This window comes from Ranitomeya variabilis, chromosome 2 (genome assembly GCF_051348905.1).
Source record: "Ranitomeya variabilis isolate aRanVar5 chromosome 2, aRanVar5.hap1, whole genome shotgun sequence".
In the NCBI taxonomy this organism is placed as follows: Eukaryota; Metazoa; Chordata; class Amphibia; order Anura; family Dendrobatidae; genus Ranitomeya; species Ranitomeya variabilis.
This window is the reverse complement of record NC_135233.1, coordinates 879,174,082-879,193,539: the sequence shown is the minus strand read 5'-3', so window position 1 is coordinate 879,193,539 and position 19,458 is coordinate 879,174,082. Positions and strand designations below refer to the sequence as shown.

Sequence of the window (19,458 nt, the reverse complement as noted above, 5' to 3'; positions counted from 1 at the left end):
TCCTCTTCCGGGATTGGCGTCTCACCGCGCTTTCCGTTCCGCGCTTCTTTTGGCCGATTCCGCCCACGTAGCTAAGGCTCCTCCCTCCGCGCGCGGCAATGGCGAATTTTGGCGGTAACTTTCCGCGGCAAGCAGTAGCACACAGTTCTCTCAATAAAGTACAGTAAATCACAGTCTCTAGGCACACATGACCTGATTCTTCAGGCTTAAGTAGATCCTGTTCGTGACGCCAAGTTGGAGCGCCCCCACACCGCCGCAGGGCCGAGGGGTACCCGGAGCCGGGCCTCTAGGTCTCAGTCCTGGGGTTGTCATGGTGGCTAGACCCGGTCCGTGGCCCTGTCCGTCAGTGGGGGGGGACGTCCGGTGAAGTAGGTGCTGTTAACGGTGGTATAGCGGTGCAGTTGTGGGGTGCAGGTCGCGGTAAATAACGAGGACACCAGGTTGCAGTCTCTTTACCTCTTTACTGAAGATGTGGGAGACCTCAGTCCAGAGCGCTGTTAACTGGGTTTTCAGAGACCGGCCGGTCCAACGACACATCAGGAGCTCTCTTTACAGGTGGGAATCAGTATCTACCTTCTAGCGCTGTGTGTTGTAGTTCTTCCCTGCTGAGCTCCCGGGATAGTCCTCACAACTGTTTCTTTCTGTCTCTACTGTTCCTTCTTCGTCCTCCAGGTGATATGGTAGGACGCACCCGTATGACGGGGTAGGCCTGGAGTTCTTCCGGGACCCTAGAGTCGCCCCTCTCCCACAGCTGCCTCCGTTGTCTGCTTAGGTGTTAAGTGAGACAGCCAACCTGTAGTTAGCTGCCCTGCCGTGGTTTGCAATGTACTTAAAGTCTCTTACTTGCTCGGCGTTCCGGCCACCGACTGTTTGCGCCTCAGAAGGATGTTGCCTCGGTCTAACAGCAAGACCCCTTCTGGTATTTCTCCTTTTCTGTATTCCCGTTGTACACTGGTTAGTTCTGCTCTGAGGAGTCTGCCAGGATCCCATCCCTGACAGATCCTCTCACTAGCTCTTCCCAGCTACTTCTCTCTGTCTTCCTGTCCAACCCCCAGTTTTACCAGAGTTGTGAGGAGTGGCCTACTAGATAGGACCACCCCCCCTGGTGGCCGGAGTGTGAAGTGTGGTGTGAGTGTACCTGATCAGAGAAACTCCCTAGTGCAATCAGACGCACCATAGCTCCCCGTAGTGGCGGAGCCACAGCACTGCAACAACCAGGACTCTGGGGTGCTGCACTCCCCCCCGGTTAAATCCAGTACTCCGGGACTGGGAAAACAAGAACAATAATACATGTTAACAGAAAACACACAAATTTTTGAAATAGCATAACAATTGAACATAACAGAGCTTCCCTTTACGGGAGGTGAGGATTCTTGAACGTTGCGAAAGTTTGGTCATGCACAGTTTATGACTCTCAGTTCAGTGGTTGAAACAGCGGGGACCCCGGGTAAACAAAGGGGCCCCCCTTGTGGAAGTTTTTGAGCAATTCACCGTCCATTACTCTAGTGTCCATTTAAAAACCTGTAACAAAAGGATATGCATACAAACATTTTCAATTACATAGCAGCCCTATCAATACCTCCAAGTTTTGTAGCGGAGGGGAGTTTGATTTTGAGTGCTGCGTGTGGACCTTCGCAGCGCAGGGGTTGCTATTGGTCTAACAGGGCCCGCTATGCTTGCTACCGCTGGTGTAGTGCGCTGTTTTCTAACTACACTTCTAGTGAGTCTGGGTAGCACTGGCAGGTTGGGGCTCTCAGAGCTGCTGCTATCAACAGTGGGTACGGCAGGCTCACTGATGGCAGAGGGAGGATTTGCCGGTTCAACGGTTGGCATGGCTTCTTCAGGCAAGGCTTGTTGAGGTTGCGGGACCGGATGATCTGGTACCATCATTGTTTCTGGTGGGTCCGGCTGTGGAAACGTTAGAACAGGTACCGCGATGGCCTGATTTATCTGAGTCCAGGACTGGGGAAAATCACCAAGGACAGTATGGAACATCTTCTCCTTTTCCACCGGCGGGGAGATTTCTGGGGCCGTGCCCCTCTCTTTCAACTTATCGGGGCAGACCTTAAGGTGATCCCTGGATACCGCTGTCGAGGTCTCCCCTCTGTCCTTGCTGATGAGACAGACCTTAGTGTTGTCGAAGTCGGATGGCAAGATGGTATACGGTTCCGCTTCCCATTGGTCATCAAGCTTGTGTAATCTCCTCTTTCGTTTAAGCACTTGCTCACCAGGTGACAGGGGAATCGCAGGAGCGTGTTGATTGTAGTCCCTTTCTTGTTTCTGCCTAGCCTGGGCGAGACTTCTCTCCACACACTCCTGTACTTCGCGGTATCTTCGCTGCCTTTCTGTATCCCAATCTGCCTCCGGCGAGGTATCTTCGGGTACTAGGACCCCCATGTCCAGATCAACGGGTAACCGACTAGACCTTCCTCGCATCAGGTACGCTGGAGTACAGTTGGTGGAACTTACTGGGATGTGGTTGTACATATCCACCAAGTCAGGCAACTTTGTCGGCCACAGGTTCCGTTCCTCCACAGGCAAGGTCTTCAATAAATCGATTACTACCTGGTTCATCTTCTCGCACATCCCGTTGGTTTGGGGGTGGTACGGTGTAGTTCTGATCTTCTTACACCCGTACAGCTGGCAGAATTCTTGGAACACTTCCGCTTCGAATGCAGGCCCCTGATCGGTCAGTACTTTCTCTGGGTAGCCATGGGGTCTACAAAAGTGCTGCTGGAAGGCCCTGGCGGCAGTCCTAGCTGTTAGATCCTTGACAGGCACAACCACCAAAAACCTGGAGTAGTGGTCCACGATGGTAAGGGCGTAGATATAGCCCGACCGGCTAGGCGTCAGCTTCACATGATCCAGCGCGACCAGTTCGAGCGGCCGTTTGGTGATGATAGGCCGCAGGGGAGCCCGTTGACTGTCACGGTCCTTCCTTCGCAGACTACACGGACCACACTCTCGACACCACTTCTCAATGGTTCTCTTCATGCCAATCCAATAGAACCTCCCTCGGAGCAGCTTCTCCAGCTTCCTCCATCCGAAGTGTCCGGCTCCATCATGGTAGGCTCCCAGAACCATGGGTGCATCTCGCCTTGGCACCACTATCTGCCACACCAATTCATGAGTACGTGGGTCGATGCTCCTCCTGCACAACTTGCCATCATGGATAAACAGTTTGCTTCTCCCCTTCCACAGCTGTTGAGTTTCTTGTGGATCATCTGGGCCAGGGTGCAACCCAACCTGCGTCAAGAGTTCCTTCACCTGACGGACCGCGGGGTCACTATCCTGGGTTTCTGCCCATCCGTGGTGGGGCAGGGGATTCAGCGTGGCATCCGGTTGGTTCTTGTGCCTGTTCTTCACATGGTGAGAGTTCTGAGTGGCTTTGGGGCGATGGAAGGCAGGCAGCTCCACCTCTTCAAGTGCCTCCGGGTCTTCTCCCACTTCTGGTAGATTGGGCATTCGGGACAGAGCATCGGCATTGGCATTCTGGTGTCCTGCCCGATATTTGATGGTGAAATCATAGTTGGACAGCCGGGCCATCCACCGCTGTTCCAAAGCCCCGAGTTTGGCAGTACCCAGATGCGTTAGCGGATTGTTGTCCGTGAAGACGGTGAATTTCGCGGAGGCCAGGTAGTGCTTAAACCTCTCTGTCACTGCCCAGACGAGGGCCAGGAATTCCAGCTTAAAGGAACTATAGTTGTCAGGGTTCCTTTCCGTGGGACGGAGTTTCCTGCTGGCGTAAGCGATCACCCTTTCTTTGCCGTTCTGAACCTGGGACAGCACGGCTCCTAATCCCACATTACTGGCATCTGTGTACAGCACAAACGGTTGATCGTATTCGGGGTAAGCCAGTATCTCTTCTCCCGTCCGTGCCGACTTCAAACAGGTGAAGGATTCCTCCAGCTCTTCGTTCCAATCAAAGGGGGTTTTCCTCCCCTTGGTCTTCTTTGGTTGGCCCACCAGCAGATTTTGCAAGGGTGCGGCCTTCTTGGTGAAATCCTTAATGAATCTCCGATAGTAACCTACCAACCCGAGGAACTGCCGGACTTCGTGGAGGTCACTAGGCTTTGGCCAGTCCTTGATCACTGTGACCTTGTCGGGGTCTGGGGCCACTCCTTCAGCGCTCACCACATGGCCCAGGTACTGCACTTTAGGTTTGAGCAGATGACACTTGGACGGTTTCACCTTTAAGCCGAATTTGGACAGGGCTTCGAACACCTCGGCCAGGTGCTTCAGATGGTCTTCGTAGGTCTTAGAGAAGACAATGACATCATCCAAATACAGCAGCACAGTTTCAAAGTTCATGTGTCCTAGGCAGCACTCCATCATCCTCTGGAACGTTCCTGGAGCATTGCACAGTCCGAAGGGCATGTAGTTGAACTCGCAGAGACCCATTGGTGTCGTGAAGGCCGTCTTCTCCTTGTCCGCCTCTGCTACAGGAACCTGCCAGTACCCACTGGTGAGATCTAAGGTAGAGAAGTAGTTAGCAGATTTTAAAGCAGCCAGAGATTCCTCTATCCTGGGCAGTGGGTATGCGTCCTTATGTGTAATGCGATTCAACTGCCTGTAATCAACACACATCCTCATTGTACCATCTTTCTTTTTAACGAGGACTAACGGAGCTGCCCAGGGGCTACAGCTGTCTCTCACCACCCCAGCCTCCTTCATTTCCCGCAACATGTCCTTGGCACACTGGTAATGAGCTGGGGGTACAGGGCGATATCTCTCTTTTATGGGTCGATGATCTCCCGTGGGGATGTGATGTTGGATCCCTTTCACCTGCCCAAAATCTGAGGGGTGTTTGCTGAATACCTGCTCGTACTCGTGTACCACCCTGTAAGCCCCCTGTATTTGATGAGACGAGGTAGAGTCAGTGCCCACATGCAGTTCCCGACACCAGTCTTTCGAGTGCTCTGCAGAACCTTTGTTCTCCGCCACGTTTGACGGGACCAAGGGTTCAGGTGTCTGTATTACACTATTATTGACAGTGAACAATTTGGCGAGCGTGGTATACTTGGTTAGGTGGACCTCTTCCTCCCCACAATTGAGAACACGTACGGGCACTCTCCCCTGTCGGACGTCAACCACCCCCCGGGCTGTCAGAACAGTAGGCCTATTGTCTGAATATACAGGTTCCACCAAGGCCTGGTAGTCCTTACCCCTGAGGCCTATGGCTGCTCGACACCATATTAACATTTCACTCTTGGGAGGTATCGCGATGGGGTTTGAATCACTTACAGTGACACGACCAATCTCACCACCAGTCAGCTCTACCTGCTGTCTCTGCATCAGAGCTCTGATTTCCTTCTGCAGGGCACGTTGCTCACTGTGGCCAGCGTTTTCTGCCACCTGTTGCAACAAAACAATCACTTCTGCAAGACAATTTTCTATAACATTAGTACCAAGAGTCATCATGGGATTACATTCTCGACGATCAATATCTACAATCACAATCCCTTGGGCTTTCAATTCCACCCGCCCCACTTTGATGGTGACCTCTTTATACCCCACTTGTGGCAACGGCTGACCATTACTGGCGATTATGGTGAAATCATCGTCAGGGCCACGAGTAATATCGGCGTCCTCCCAATACCGTTTGTAGAGCACGTAAGGTATAGTCGTCACCTGAGAACCGGTGTCCAGCAAAGCATTCAAGGGGATTCCATCAATCACTACAGGGAGGACTGGTCGTCCTCCAATATACTTGGTTCTCCAATGCTGCGGGCCTGACCGTCCTACTCCTGGGGGTTGGCCCTTTGCCCCAGGGGTTGCTCGTTTAAAGGACAGTACCTTGCAAGATGGCCCACCTGATGACAGCGGCGGCAGATGGGTCGTCCATCCTGGTGGAAGCGATCGTCGGGCCGGCTCCTGGTCGGCGGAGTCCTCCTCCGTCGCATCCAAGGGACATCCTCCGGGCTGGAAGCCAACTGGATCTTCTCTTTGGGGGCCTCCTGTAGGGACTGCACCGTCCGGGCCAGGGCAGCAACGCTCTTGGTTAGCTCTTGCATCTGGAGACGGAGTCCTGCAGGGGAGTCGTCCTCAAAGCTCTGGGCGTCGGCCTCCGCGGCAACTGGGGTATCCGATGCCACCTCCTGGTGGTAGGTGAGAGCGGGGCGCCTGGGTGGCACTGCGCGGCTGGGCTGCCGCTCCTGCAATGCCTGGATAGCTTTATCTTTAAACTGCGCAAAAGTCAAGTCTGGATTTTGCATGGCCAGGAAGTGCAATTGGCCCCGTTGGTGACTGCACAGGAGCCCCTCGATGAACCGCTCCTTCAGGGTTTTATCCTCATCCTGCATGCTGCCGGGGTCACTCTGCTTAATGGCCCGCATCGCTTCCTGGAGATTAAGGGCATAGTCCCGTAAGCTATCCTGCGACCTCTGTTTGCATCCATAGAAAGTCAGTTTAATCTCTGTGGCAGTGCGAGTATCAAAGGTGGCTTTAAGCTTGGCGAAAATCTGTTGTGCAGTTCCTTTATCCTCAGCGGGCCAGGATTTCACTTCTCTCAGAGCCGCCCCAAAGAGTTGACCGGTTATCATATGGACCTTCTGAGGCTCGGTTAGGGGATAGAACTCGAGTAGGCTGCAGAGCCCTTCTTTAAAGTCAGTGAATGTATGCGCCTCCCCAGAGTATCGTGGGAGCCAGGTCGCTCCGGGCAGGTAGGGCATGGAGAAGGGCATTATGGCTTTTGCGTTAGCGGCGGTGTCCGACTGGCTGATGGGGCAGCGGGCTCTGCGGCAGCCAGTGGCGGTATTAGGGCCGCGGCTTCGCCCGCTGCGGGGACCGGAGCTGCCCCTGCGTCCGCGGCTGCGACCGCCACTTCCTCTCCTCCCGACTCGGACATGGCCGTCCCTTCCTCCCACTAACCTGCTGGAGGTCGGAGTTCCTCTTCCGGGATTGGCGTCTCACCGCGCTTTCCGTTCCGCGCTTCTTTTGGCCGATTCCGCCCACGTAGCTAAGGCTCCTCCCTCCGCGCGCGGCAATGGCGAATTTTGGCGGTAACTTTCCGCGGCAAGCAGTAGCACACAGTTCTCTCAATAAAGTACAGTAAATCACAGTCTCTAGGCACACATGACCTGATTCTTCAGGCTTAAGTAGATCCTGTTCGTGACGCCAAGTTGGAGCGCCCCCACACCGCCGCAGGGCCGAGGGGTACCCGGAGCCGGGCCTCTAGGTCTCAGTCCTGGGGTTGTCACGGTGGCTAGACCCGGTCCGTGGCCCTGTCCGTCAGTGGGGGGGGACGTCCGGTGAAGTAGGTGCTGTTAACGGTGGTATAGCGGTGCAGTTGTGGGGTGCAGGTCGCGGTAAATAACGAGGACACCAGGTTGCAGTCTCTTTACCTCTTTACTGAAGATGTGGGAGACCTCAGTCCAGAGCGCTGTTAACTGGGTTTTCAGAGACCGGCCGGTCCAACGACACATCAGGAGCTCTCTTTACAGGTGGGAATCAGTATCTACCTTCTAGCGCTGTGTGTTGTAGTTCTTCCCTGCTGAGCTCCCGGGATAGTCCTCACAACTGTTTCTTTCTGTCTCTACTGTTCCTTCTTCGTCCTCCAGGTGATATGGTAGGACGCACCCGTATGACGGGGTAGGCCTGGAGTTCTTCCGGGACCCTAGAGTCGCCCCTCTCCCACAGCTGCCTCCGTTGTCTGCTTAGGTGTTAAGTGAGACAGCCAACCTGTAGTTAGCTGCCCTGCCGTGGTTTGCAATGTACTTAAAGTCTCTTACTTGCTCGGCGTTCCGGCCACCGACTGTTTGCGCCTCAGAAGGATGTTGCCTCGGTCTAACAGCAAGACCCCTTCTGGTATTTCTCCTTTTCTGTATTCCCGTTGTACACTGGTTAGTTCTGCTCTGAGGAGTCTGCCAGGATCCCATCCCTGACAGATCCTCTCACTAGCTCTTCCCAGCTACTTCTCTCTGTCTTCCTGTCCAACCCCCAGTTTTACCAGAGTTGTGAGGAGTGGCCTACTAGATAGGACCACCCCCCCTGGTGGCCGGAGTGTGAAGTGTGGTGTGAGTGTACCTGATCAGAGAAACTCCCTAGTGCAATCAGACGCACCATAGCTCCCCGTAGTGGCGGAGCCACAGCACTGCAACAACCAGGACTCTGGGGTGCTGCAGAGACGTGGGACCAAACTGTGTGCTACATGAGGCAACTTTGCCTCTGCTGCATTGGAGGAGCACAGGGGCACTGGAGCTGGACAGAATTGGGAGCTCTCGGAAACTCAGCCATATTCAATGCCTTTCTTACAAATTCTGTTAGAAAGGACTTGTAAACACTGCACATATTCGGACAAAGCCGCTAGACTACAGCGGTGACCGGCAACTTGGGTAAAAGCCATAAGCAATAAAACTAAAAGTCACTCCATTCTTGAGAACGGAGAGGACTTTTTTTTGGGCCTGCGTCACACTACCGTAGAATACGGACGAGTGCTATGCGAGAAAACATTACATAGATCTCGGACCAGTGTTAATCTATGGGGCAGCTCACATCACCGTTTATTTTCTCGGGCGTATTCAGCGTGTGTGTAAAATCTCAGCATGATTCAGTTGTCACCGAGACTCGGCCAAGACTCGCCAATGCAAGCCTATGGGTGCGAGAAAAAAATCGCACAGCACTCGGACCATGCAAGTGCTGTCTGATTTTTATGCACCAGTGTCCTTTGAAAAGCTGGCAATTCATGTGCCGCATACAGTAAAATCACACTGACAGGTTAGAATAGAGTAGATAGAATAGATATATACACATAGAATACATAGATATATAGATGTCAGTGACACACACGTATACTGTATATGTATTTATTTGACATAGATACATAGAAGAAAAGCCGGTAATTCGTCTGCCGTGTTCTGTAAATTCACTGCAGGAGCCGACAGGTTAGAAGAGATGGATTACATACAGTAAATACAAATAGAATAGGTAGATATATAGATGTCACTGACAAATACAATTAGTACAGTGTGTGTGCAAATTACTAGACATGTATAAAAGATTATTTTTCGGAAGAAAATGGAGTGGGCTCCCGTGCAGTTTTCGTAACCAGCAGAGAGAAAGCTGATGGCTGGGGGCAGATGTCTATAGCCTGGGAAGGGGGTAATGCCCATGGAGCTTCCCAGGCTATTAATATCCGCTCACAACTGTATAATTAGCCTTTACTGGCTATTAACCCCTTCATGACCTGAGCCTTTTTTCGTTTTTGCATTTTCATTTTTTGCTCCCCTTCTTCCCAGAGCCATAATTTTTTTTAATTTTTGGTCAAAATGGCCATGTGAGGGCTTGTTTTTTGCGGGATGAGTTGCACTTTTGAAAGACACCGTTTTACTATTTCATGAACTAGAAAACGGGAAAAAAATTCCAAGTGTGTTGAAATTGCAAAAACACTGCAATCCCACACTTTTTTTTTGTTTGGCTTTTTTACTAGGTTCATTAAATGCTAAAAACAGACCTGCCGTTATGATTCTCCAGGTCATTACGAGTTCATAGACACCAAACATTTCTAGGTTCTTTTTTATCTAAGTGGTGAAAAAAATTCCAAGCTTTGTTAAAAAAAACAAAAATGGCGCCATTTTCCGATAACCGTAGCGTCTCCATTTTTCATGATCTCCGGTTGAGTGAGGGCTTATTTTTTGAGTGCCGAGCTGACATTTTTAACACCATTTTGGTGCAGATACGTTCTTTTGATCGCTCGTTATTGCATTTTAATGCAATGTCTTGGCGACCAAAAAAACGTAATTCTGGCGTTTTGATTTTTTTTCTCGCTATGCCGTTTAGCAATCAAGTTAATCCTTCAAGTTAATTGTATTACACTCGTGCGACTCTTGGCAGGGAGACTCGGACCGATTTTTCATACGTGCAGTGTGACTCCGGCCTTACTAAGAAATAAATGGCAAACTAATTTGTTAAATCAAAGAGCGTGAGAATGATCCTATAATTGGCATATAAAATTATTTAAATGTTTCTACACGAATGGGGAAGGAATAAATTAGAAAGTGACTGCTCAATTGTTTTACAATTTTCTAATTCTTGCTTGTAAAGATTAGTTTCCCCAAATGTGTGCCTTCATGTTATTGCACACTAGAATATTGGGGGGTAGGTGGGGACCTGTACTGTGAACAGTCAAGGACTACTCTTTGTGACCACTTTGTAGATGAACTTGTTTAAGCTACTCATATCTGATATTTGGTAAAAGTCTGCTATTCTTTGAGGTGCAAAATAGTGATTTTTTAAAACATTTTTGTTAACATTATTTTATTCATTCATTTTTTTTTTTAACAAATAGTTCCTTTCAACTTCTCTGAGGAGCTGGAGCTTTACACTAAGCAAGGATTCCGCGTTATTGGACTGGCATACAAAACATTAGAAAGAAGGGAAAAGCGAAACATCAAAGCTTTAAAGCGGTAAGATCATTTTTATTAATCATGTCACAAATAAAACATTTATATAGTTTGTGTTCCTGAATTCTGATCTAAGCCGAGACGTAACAGATCCTATATTCTAAAACAAAAAGAAAAAAACAAAAAGAAAAAAAATGGATGGACCCGTAGAAGCGCTACTGTTTAGCGCGAAACGGCTGTTGTCCCGTCCTGCACACTCCTTACCTGTCAGACTCCCCCGTGCCGTGAAGATTTATCCTCACATGTCGCAATAAAGAGAACACTTTGACCGCAGTGCCGGTGAGTGCTGCGTTTATCTTCTTGCTTTTCATACATGAAAGATCCTATATTCTGATGCTGATAGCCTAAAGGCTTTGAAATGTCCAGTTATCCAGACCGATACAATCAGCTAACACTAGGTGAGAAACTACTTCTGTGCAGTGAAGGAATTTCTTTTTTATCAATCCTGTTCTATTTGCCTGAAATTTGTTGTTTGGTGCAAAAACATGGATTTCTGCAAGCTCCATTTTTGTATATGGGAACATTGCAGAAATGTCTTCAACAAAGCTGCTACATATGAATATATCCAGAATCCAAGGAAAAATGGTAATTAAAGGGTTATTCCCATCTTCATATATGGGTATTGTTGGATAGTGCTTGTAAACACAAGAACTTTTGCAATTTAATGTTTATTAATTTTTTTTGCCATTCTTGAGATATTAACATTTTTCTTTTGTATACAGATCATTGCATAGGTGATGACCAACACAGCTGTCAAGCAGTGGTGGCTAAACATGCACAATGCTTACAAGCTCTTTTCTATTGAGCTTGTAAGCGCTGATTTAATGCTGGCCGAATTGCTAGAGCACAATGTTATCTCCTAATCTCAGCCAGATTCAATCTATACAGCAGCAGTGATCAGTCTCCCAGACCAGGGGTGGGGAATCTTTTTCCTGCCAAGGGCCATTTGGATATTTGTATTATCCTTCGGGGCCGTACAAACTCCGCCCACAAAGTACATCCTGACTCTGGCACTGGTTTCAGGACGTAATCTTTCATTGCATGCCTTTCAGTGTTCAGTAGTGAACCTTCGTGTGTGTGTGCTAACAGAGCAAGAAGAAATTAATGAGCTTGTGGCAATCACACCTCACACCACACACACACAAAAACACCTCCCTGCCCAAGAATGCGGTCTCTGAGAATCTTCTCAGGGGCCTGATAAAAGGTCATCGAGGGCCGTAAATGGCCCTGGGCCTGAGGTTCCCCACCCCTGTCCTAGACAAGTTGTAAAAGTGTTAATATTTCAAGAATAACTGCAAATTTGAATAAGCAGTAAATTGCAAAAAGTTCTTGCTTTTACAAGCACTATCCAGCAAAACCCCTGTATGAAGATGGGAATAGCCCTGTTAAGGTTTTATTTGCATAAAAGTGGAAAACCTTTTCGGTTTTCAATATTCCTTCAGTAAAGAAAAGGAGCAAAACTCTCATGGCCGTACACATTAGACTTAGGCCAGCTGAACCTAATTTCAGAGTGACTATCCGACCTCCTAATGTGTACAGCGCCTCAAGACTCCCCAGTCAGATAAATACTTGTTGCCTCATTCCTTCTGAAATTTGCACCCAATCCTTTTGTTCCCAGGGGAGATAAGCCACGTGCACACTCAACCAGGCTGAGTGTGCTTATGTGTGGGGAGAATGGAAAGGATAGCTGATGGCTGAACTGAGCATGCAAGTGCAGCGCCCCAGAGTCCTGGTCGTTGCAGTACTGTGGCTCCGCCACTATGGGGAGCTATGGTGCGTCCGATGGCACTGAAGGAGTTCATCTGATCAGGTATCACAGACACCAATACATTTCACAGCCGGGCCTCCGGGGGGAGCTAAGGGTGCTATTCATTAGGCCACTCCCCACCATAGTGGGTAAACTGGGGGTCAGGCAGGAAGTTAGATCAGAAAGCTGACTGGGTTGGAACCAGGCAACACCTTGTGGCAGAGGGTGTTGTAGGGGAAGATACAGTAGGGTCTCTGTCAGGGGTGGGATCCTGACAGAGGCTTGGCAACGAGAACGAACGTAACGGGACCGTGCCTGCTCCGGGTAGCGGCGGTACCCAAGAAAGGATTAGAAGAGAGATAGATTGTGCTGAGTGAGAAACGGGATCACGCAAAATGAGAAATACCAGTAGGAGTCGTGCTGTAAGACCGAAGCAACATCCTACTGAGGCGCACTACCGGTGGCCGGAACGCCGAGGGAGTAGAATAACATTCAGCTTCAAGCAATACTCCAAACAGCGGCAGGGCAGTCAGTCTCAGGTGGGCTGTCTAACTCAAATCACCTATGAAGTCTTGGGAGGCAATTGCGGGAGAGGGGCGTCTCTAGGGTCCCGGAAGAACTCCAGGCCTACCCGTCAAACGGGTGCCGTTCCTACCCGAACCTCAGGGAGGGACGGAAGATTAGCAGAACATCATCTAATCGAGTTGTGAGGGAACATCAGAAACAGACACAACAGTTGTGGGGTACTTTCCGTAAGCACAGCAGGGAAGGACTACAACACATAGCGCTAGGGGGAAGGCACAGATTTCCTCCTGTGAAGAGAACTCTGGAAGTGCCATTGGACCGGCCGGACTTGCGCAGCCTGGTGAACCGTATTCTGGACTGAGGACTCAGAGATCTTCAGTAAAGAGGTAAAGAGACTGCAACCAGGTGTCCTCATTATTTACCGCGACCTGCACCCCACAACTGCACCGTTACAACACCTCTTATTTCACCGGACGTCCCCCACTGACAGACAGGGCCACGGACCGGGTCTAGCCACCATGACAACCCCAGAGCAGAGACTCAGAGGCCCGGCTCCGGGTACCCCTCGGCCCTGCGGCGGTGTGGGGGCGCTCCAGAACTTGGCGTCACGAACAGGATCTACTTAAGCCTGAAGAATCAGGTCATGTGTGCCTTGGAACTGTGATTTATTGTGCTTTGTTGAGAGACTGTGTGTTGCTCTTTGCTGAGAGAAGTTCCCGCCAAAAGCCGCCGCCATTGCTACGCCGGAGAAGAAGGAGGGCGTGCCATGGGAGGAGCCCACCAGAGTGGCGCGAGAAATGGCTACCGCCCCCTGCGCTTCTGGCTGCAAGGTGAGGACCTGCCCTCAAGCAGAGGACGACCCCCTGATTTGCAACGGCGGGAAGCAGGAGATGGAGAAGCTCGGCCCCGGAGAAATGGCGGAGTCCGATGCATGCATTGCCACCGATCAGCGGACCATGACGAAGAACAGCGAGTGCCGGAACGGGGAAGGAGCAGTCCCGGTTTGCCCTCGTTCACCGGAGGCGGACCCGTGTCCCCTGCAGCCGGAGGATCCGAAGCCCCTGGAACAGATAGCGGAGCTGAGTCCACCAATCCCGACCACGGAGCCATGGAGGGCGGGGCCACCACAGGAGACCATCTCGGAGGAGCTGCGGTCCGGGCTGCAGCCGATTCCAGTGTCCTTGTCAGCGGAACGGATCGACACCGGTGGAATCACATCAGGCGCAGGTATGGAAAGCGCCCCTACTTCCCCGGCCGATTCTGCTCCCCTGACCGGTCCGGTTCCCCCGACCGATCCCGCTCCTGTGAGCGCTCCTCACCCCAGCAATAATCGTTTCTTCTCGGTGGAGCGGGTGATCCTCACCTCTAACACGATGGGGAAGCTAGTGCCTCCGCTACCAACCCAGATGGGAGAACCCATAGATGTGGGCCCAGATGGGGTGGTCCTCCGGTGGAACACCCCCTGGACCGGGCCGGATGGAGCCCGGGAGGACGGCCTCACCCTTGCCGTGCTCACTTGGGAGCAATATAAGCAATGTCTAATCCACCACTGGAAGAATCGAGACGAGGTTGAACAACCCGATACGCAACGCAGAAAGTCTGTGCAGGGCAGGAAAGGCGTGGTAAAGCGGGGGACTGTGTTGGCCTTCCACCCGAAGAGGGGATGGGGTTCCATACAGGAGGCGGGGCTACCCACTGACGTCTTTGTTACAAGTTATAACGTGAAAACTCCCTGCTGCGACCGGAATGGCGATCCACTACGAAGGGGGGACCAGGTGACGTAAACCCGTCATAGGAGCGCACAAGGATGGTGTGCTCGGGATGTCCGGCGATGTGAGCCTGAGGGGGCGTCACCTGCTGCCCCGATCATGACAGATCCAGATTTGCCGGATCTTGTGACCATCACCACCGTACGCGTAGTAGCGGCTACTGGACTCGCAAGCAAGGTCAGCCTTCAGATTCAGACACCGGGTGGTCTGATGGCCCCTGCGGGACCTGCTACCGGCGCAGATGCCGCAGCGGTCAGAGGTCAGGGACCAAGACCGCCAGAACAAGAATAAACCTCGAAACCATGATAATGTATATAGTTCTTCGTTTAACTGTTTGTTCCTGTTTTGCTGCTGAACCGTCTAGGGTTAACTTTTAAAGGGATCCCTTTGTTGACCCGGGATCCCTATTGTTTGTTTTTGGTTGTTTTTCTAAAGTTTTTGCACAAGTTTTTAGTTGAAGAGAACTGCTGTAATCATGAACAGTGCATGATGCGAACTTTTTGTATATAGTTAGCACCTTATTAAAGGCGCTTCCTACTGGTTTTACTTAAAGACTCTTTGTGAAGATACCACACTGGAACCTTTGCTGAGTAAAGACTGGTAGCTAGAGAAGAAGTGCTACCTCATAAAGACTTGGTCCCCTCTTAAAGGGGATGTTCACGTGTTGCACTTAAAGAAGTGGTATTGCTTTAAGACTGATAGATAGCAATGATGTTTGATGAAAGAAAGAAATGATAATGTTGACATGAAAAAGATATATGTATTCCACTGGTTAACTGAAAAGAAATGTTGATAATGTTCCTTAGAAGAAAGTGTGAGAGCTAGAAGAAAGATGCAGTAGGCCCGTAGGGGTAGACAGAGTGTCCTGCATAGTCGGAAGTAAGAAAGTATTAATGAAGGTTGATGATATAAGGAAATAGTTAATAATGTTGATAAGAAATGGGGATAGAAGGTAAACCCTGAGTCCTCCATAGTAAGTCAGTTGATGTAAAGAAAGAGTTAGTAATGTGTTACAGAGGACAGAAAGTGAACCCGTAGGGGTTAGGTAGTGAGTCCTCCTAGGAGCTATACGTAGATGGCTCAGTGCTCTTAAACAGAAAGTATGTTATGTTCTATACCATGTATAGCAGTTGAAAAGGCAGTAGGTCCTGGCTGAACGGGACGGTCCTGTAACAGAAAGGAGAGGCAGTAGGTCTGGTGCCGATAGGACAGGCGGTCCTGCAGACTCAAAGAAGGAGAATGAAAAAGTTAACTTACCTTATAATGTGATTATAGGAAGGCCTTTGGTGGATACAGAGTGTATGTCCTTAAGGGCAATGTTAAAGTATTATTCAGCAATTTTTGCACTTAGTAGAATACCCGGTTGGGTAACAGGAGTTATTTATAGCCTGTAATTTATAATGTTTAACCATGTTTTGTAACGTTCAAGTGTCCTCACCTCCCATAAAGGGAAGCTTGTTCAAGTATACGTATTGTTATTTGCACTCAACAAAATTGTATGTCTTTTTGCTAAACTTGTATTGTTGTTTTCTTCCCAGTCCCGGAGTACTGTGTTTAACCAGGGGGGAGTGCAGCGCCCCAGAGTCCTGGTCGTTGCAGTACTGTGGCTCCGCCACTATGGGGAGCTATGGTGCGTCCGATGGCACTGAAGGAGTTCATCTGATCAGGTATCACAGACACCAATACATTTCACAGCCGGGCCTCCGGGGGGAGCTAAGGGTGCTATTCATTAGGCCACTCCCCACCATAGTGGGTAAACTGGGGGTCAGGCAGGAAGTTAGATCAGAAAGCTGACTGGGTTGGAACCAGGCAACACCTTGTGGCAGAGGGTGTTGTAGGGGAAGATACAGTAGGGTCTCTGTCAGGGGTGGGATCCTGACAGAGGCTTGGCAACGAGAACGAACGTAACGGGACCGTGCCTGCTCCGGGTAGCGGCGGTACCCAAGAAAGGATTAGAAGAGAGATAGATTGTGCTGAGTGAGAAACGGGATCACGCAAAAGGAGAAATACCAGTAGGAGTCGTGCTGTAAGACCGAAGCAACATCCTACTGAGGCGCACTACCGGTGGCCGGAACGCCGAGGGAGTAGAATAACATTCAGCTTCAAGCAATACTCCAAACAGCGGCAGGGCAGTCAGTCTCAGGCGGGCTGTCTAACTCAAATCACCTATGAAGTCTTGGGAGGCAATTGCGGGAGAGGGGCGTCTCTAGGGTCCCGGAAGAACTCCAGGCCTACCTGTCAAACGGGTGCCGTTCCTACCCGAACCTCAGGGAGGGACGGAAGATTAGCAGAACATCATCTAATCGAGTTGTGAGGGAACATCAGAAACAGACACAACAGTTGTGGGGTACTTTCCGTAAGCACAGCAGGGAAGGACTACAACACATAGCGCTAGGGGGAAGGCACAGATTTCCTCCTGTGAAGAGAACTCTGGAAGTGCCATTGGACCGGCCGGACTTGCGCAGCCTGGTGAACCGTATTCTGGACTGAGGACTCAGAGATCTTCAGTAAAGAGGTAAAGAGACTGCAACCAGGTGTCCTCATTATTTACCGCGACCTGCACCCCACAACTGCACCGTTACAACACCTCTTATTTCACCGGACGTCCCCCACTGACAGACAGGGCCACGGACCAGGTCTAGCCACCGTGACAACCCCAGAGCAGAGACTCAGAGGCCCGGCTCCGGGTACCCCTCGGCCCTGCGGCGGTGTGGGGGCGCTCCACATATGTATGGGAGGTTATTAGGAATAGCTAAAGTTTATGGCAAGCTTTATTTTTGCCATTTGTTATGCTTGTTAGAATCTGTTTAGTTTGTGACTATCCGCCATTTTCTTGTGGAGTTCTGGCTGCTGGTCTTTTTCCTCTGGTGCTGGGTTTGTCTTGGGTCAGGTGTTTGTTTCACTCTTTATTAACCAGCACCTGCCTCCCAGTCCTTGCTGGACAACAGTGTTTAACTGCTTTAGCTCTGGCTTGGTGCTTTCCTTTGTCTTCTGTGTGTGTTATTTGTGCAGTGCTGGTACCTCTGGTTCTGCTAGCCTTAGTTTCTGTTTTCTATTGGTTTTTGCAGCCTTCTCTTTGTTTTCTATTAGGAGATGACCCCTTTTTGTACCCAGTCCTTAGTTCTTTTAGGGAACCCCTTCCCCTTATCTATAGGTCTTCGCTTGAGATTAAACTAGGATCGTCGGTGGGTCTATTCGCAAGGAATGGGTCGCCCACTCCATCGTAGGGTTTCAGTCTAGTTATAGTGCAGGGTCAGTTTTCTCCCTTCTACCTTAGTCCTGTGTTGCAGATCCGTAACAATTCTGACCAAAAAAACAAAAAGTAGGGCAGTCTAATGATGAACGAACGTGCTCGGATAAGGTGTCATCCGAGAATGCTCAGCTGCTAACTGAGTGTCTTCGTCAAGTTTGAATAATATATTCGAGTCCTCGTGGCTGCATGTCTCGTGGCTGTTCGACAACTGAAACACATGCTGGGATTGCCCAAAAAACAGACAATCCTTGCTAGTGTTGCTGCTGTTGAACAGCTGCGAGACATGAAGGCATGGGGACTTGAACATATTTTTCAAGGACGCCGGAGACACTTTATTAGCACATGAGCATTCTCGGATGACACCTTATCTGAGCACGTTCGTTCATCACTATAGGGCACCAAATTAATATAGAGGGATTCTTTTAAAAAAAAAGAAGGGCAGCATGTTTGTTTATTACAGTTCCTCGAGACAAGAATAAGTAAATCCTTTTTAATTTCTGTAATTTACCCTTTATAAAGTTAAATTGTGGTTTTCAAATTGTCCTGTGGTCTGTTGGACATGCTCTATGTAGCACAATGATGTTATGTCTTATTTGTATCAAATGTAGCTCACTTGTTTGAATATCATTTAATAAACTTACCTTTTGTAACAAGGGATGAAGTGGAATGTAACCTGTCTTTCCTTGGTCTTCTCGTGATGGAAAATCGCCTTAAATTGGAAACTAGACCAGTGTTAAAGGAACTGTCTAATGCCAGGGTCAGAACAGTCATGATTACAGGTATGATTCTACATAATTCTGAAAGCCAAATATGTCTCTTTCCAAGATTTGCCAGTATGGGATAATATCTAAACCAACAACTCAGGTTGGAAAGGTTTTTTTTTTGTAATAAATTGATCATTGAACCCATGACTAGTTGTTTACCTAAGAGGACCTTTCACCAAATTTTCCATGTTGAACTGGACACAGGATGTAAAGCTGTGCCTTTTCACCACCCTGCCTGTCCAGAGATGAGTGTTCAAAGTGTCAATACTTACACGTGTTGTGCTCCGCTTGTGCTTGCTGTTCAATGAAATCAAAGCAGGGTGTCCTTACATCTGATACAGGATTGGCCCACACCAGGCAGACTGCTTCTGTGTGAGATGTAATGACAATCTGCTCTCACTGCAGATAGAATCCAAGTTGCCTCAGGACACCAGCCGTAAATGTGATGACTGACTCAGTAATGAGGAGAGGTGATGGAAGGATTTGTAATTTGACACAGCTAAACCCAGCGGCACTGTCCCTCCTCCACACTGACTAATGCAGGAGGTTAGACCAGGAGATCAGAGCTGTCTGCCACTAGACATCTCACACACTTAGAAATCTGCTCTAAGCTATGGTGGAGGCATGTTCTTCATTTTATTGAGTGTTGTTTTCTGCTTATGATTGATCAGCAATATACTGGGTGAAGAAATACACACCTACGGAGAAACATGTCTAATCACATTCACTTAGAGTTAAACAAAAAAGTGACAAACACTTTGATTGCTAATATCTCCACAACGGAGATGCAAAATAAAAAAAATATATATACAGGTCCTTCTCAAAAAATTAGCATATAGTGTTAAATTTCATTATTTACCATAATGTAATGATTACAATTAAACTTTCATATATTATAGATTCATTATCCACCAACTGAAATTTGTCAGGTCTTTTATTGTTTTAATACTGATGATTTTGGCCTACAACTCCTGATAACCCAAATAACCTGTCTCAATAA

General features: G+C 49.3%; 1 protein-coding gene across 1 annotated transcript in view; it reads left to right on the top strand.

Annotated features, from left to right (window-relative positions):
• Nucleotides 1–19,458, top strand: part of ATP13A4 (ATPase 13A4) — a 181,574-nt gene that overhangs the window by 123,206 nt on the left and 38,910 nt on the right. The window contains exons 17-18 of the mRNA XM_077290335.1: nucleotides 10,286–10,403; nucleotides 18,349–18,473. Coding sequence (XP_077146450.1) covers nucleotides 10,286–10,403; nucleotides 18,349–18,473 — 243 coding nt within the window. The remainder of the gene's footprint in view (nucleotides 1–10,285; nucleotides 10,404–18,348; nucleotides 18,474–19,458) is intronic.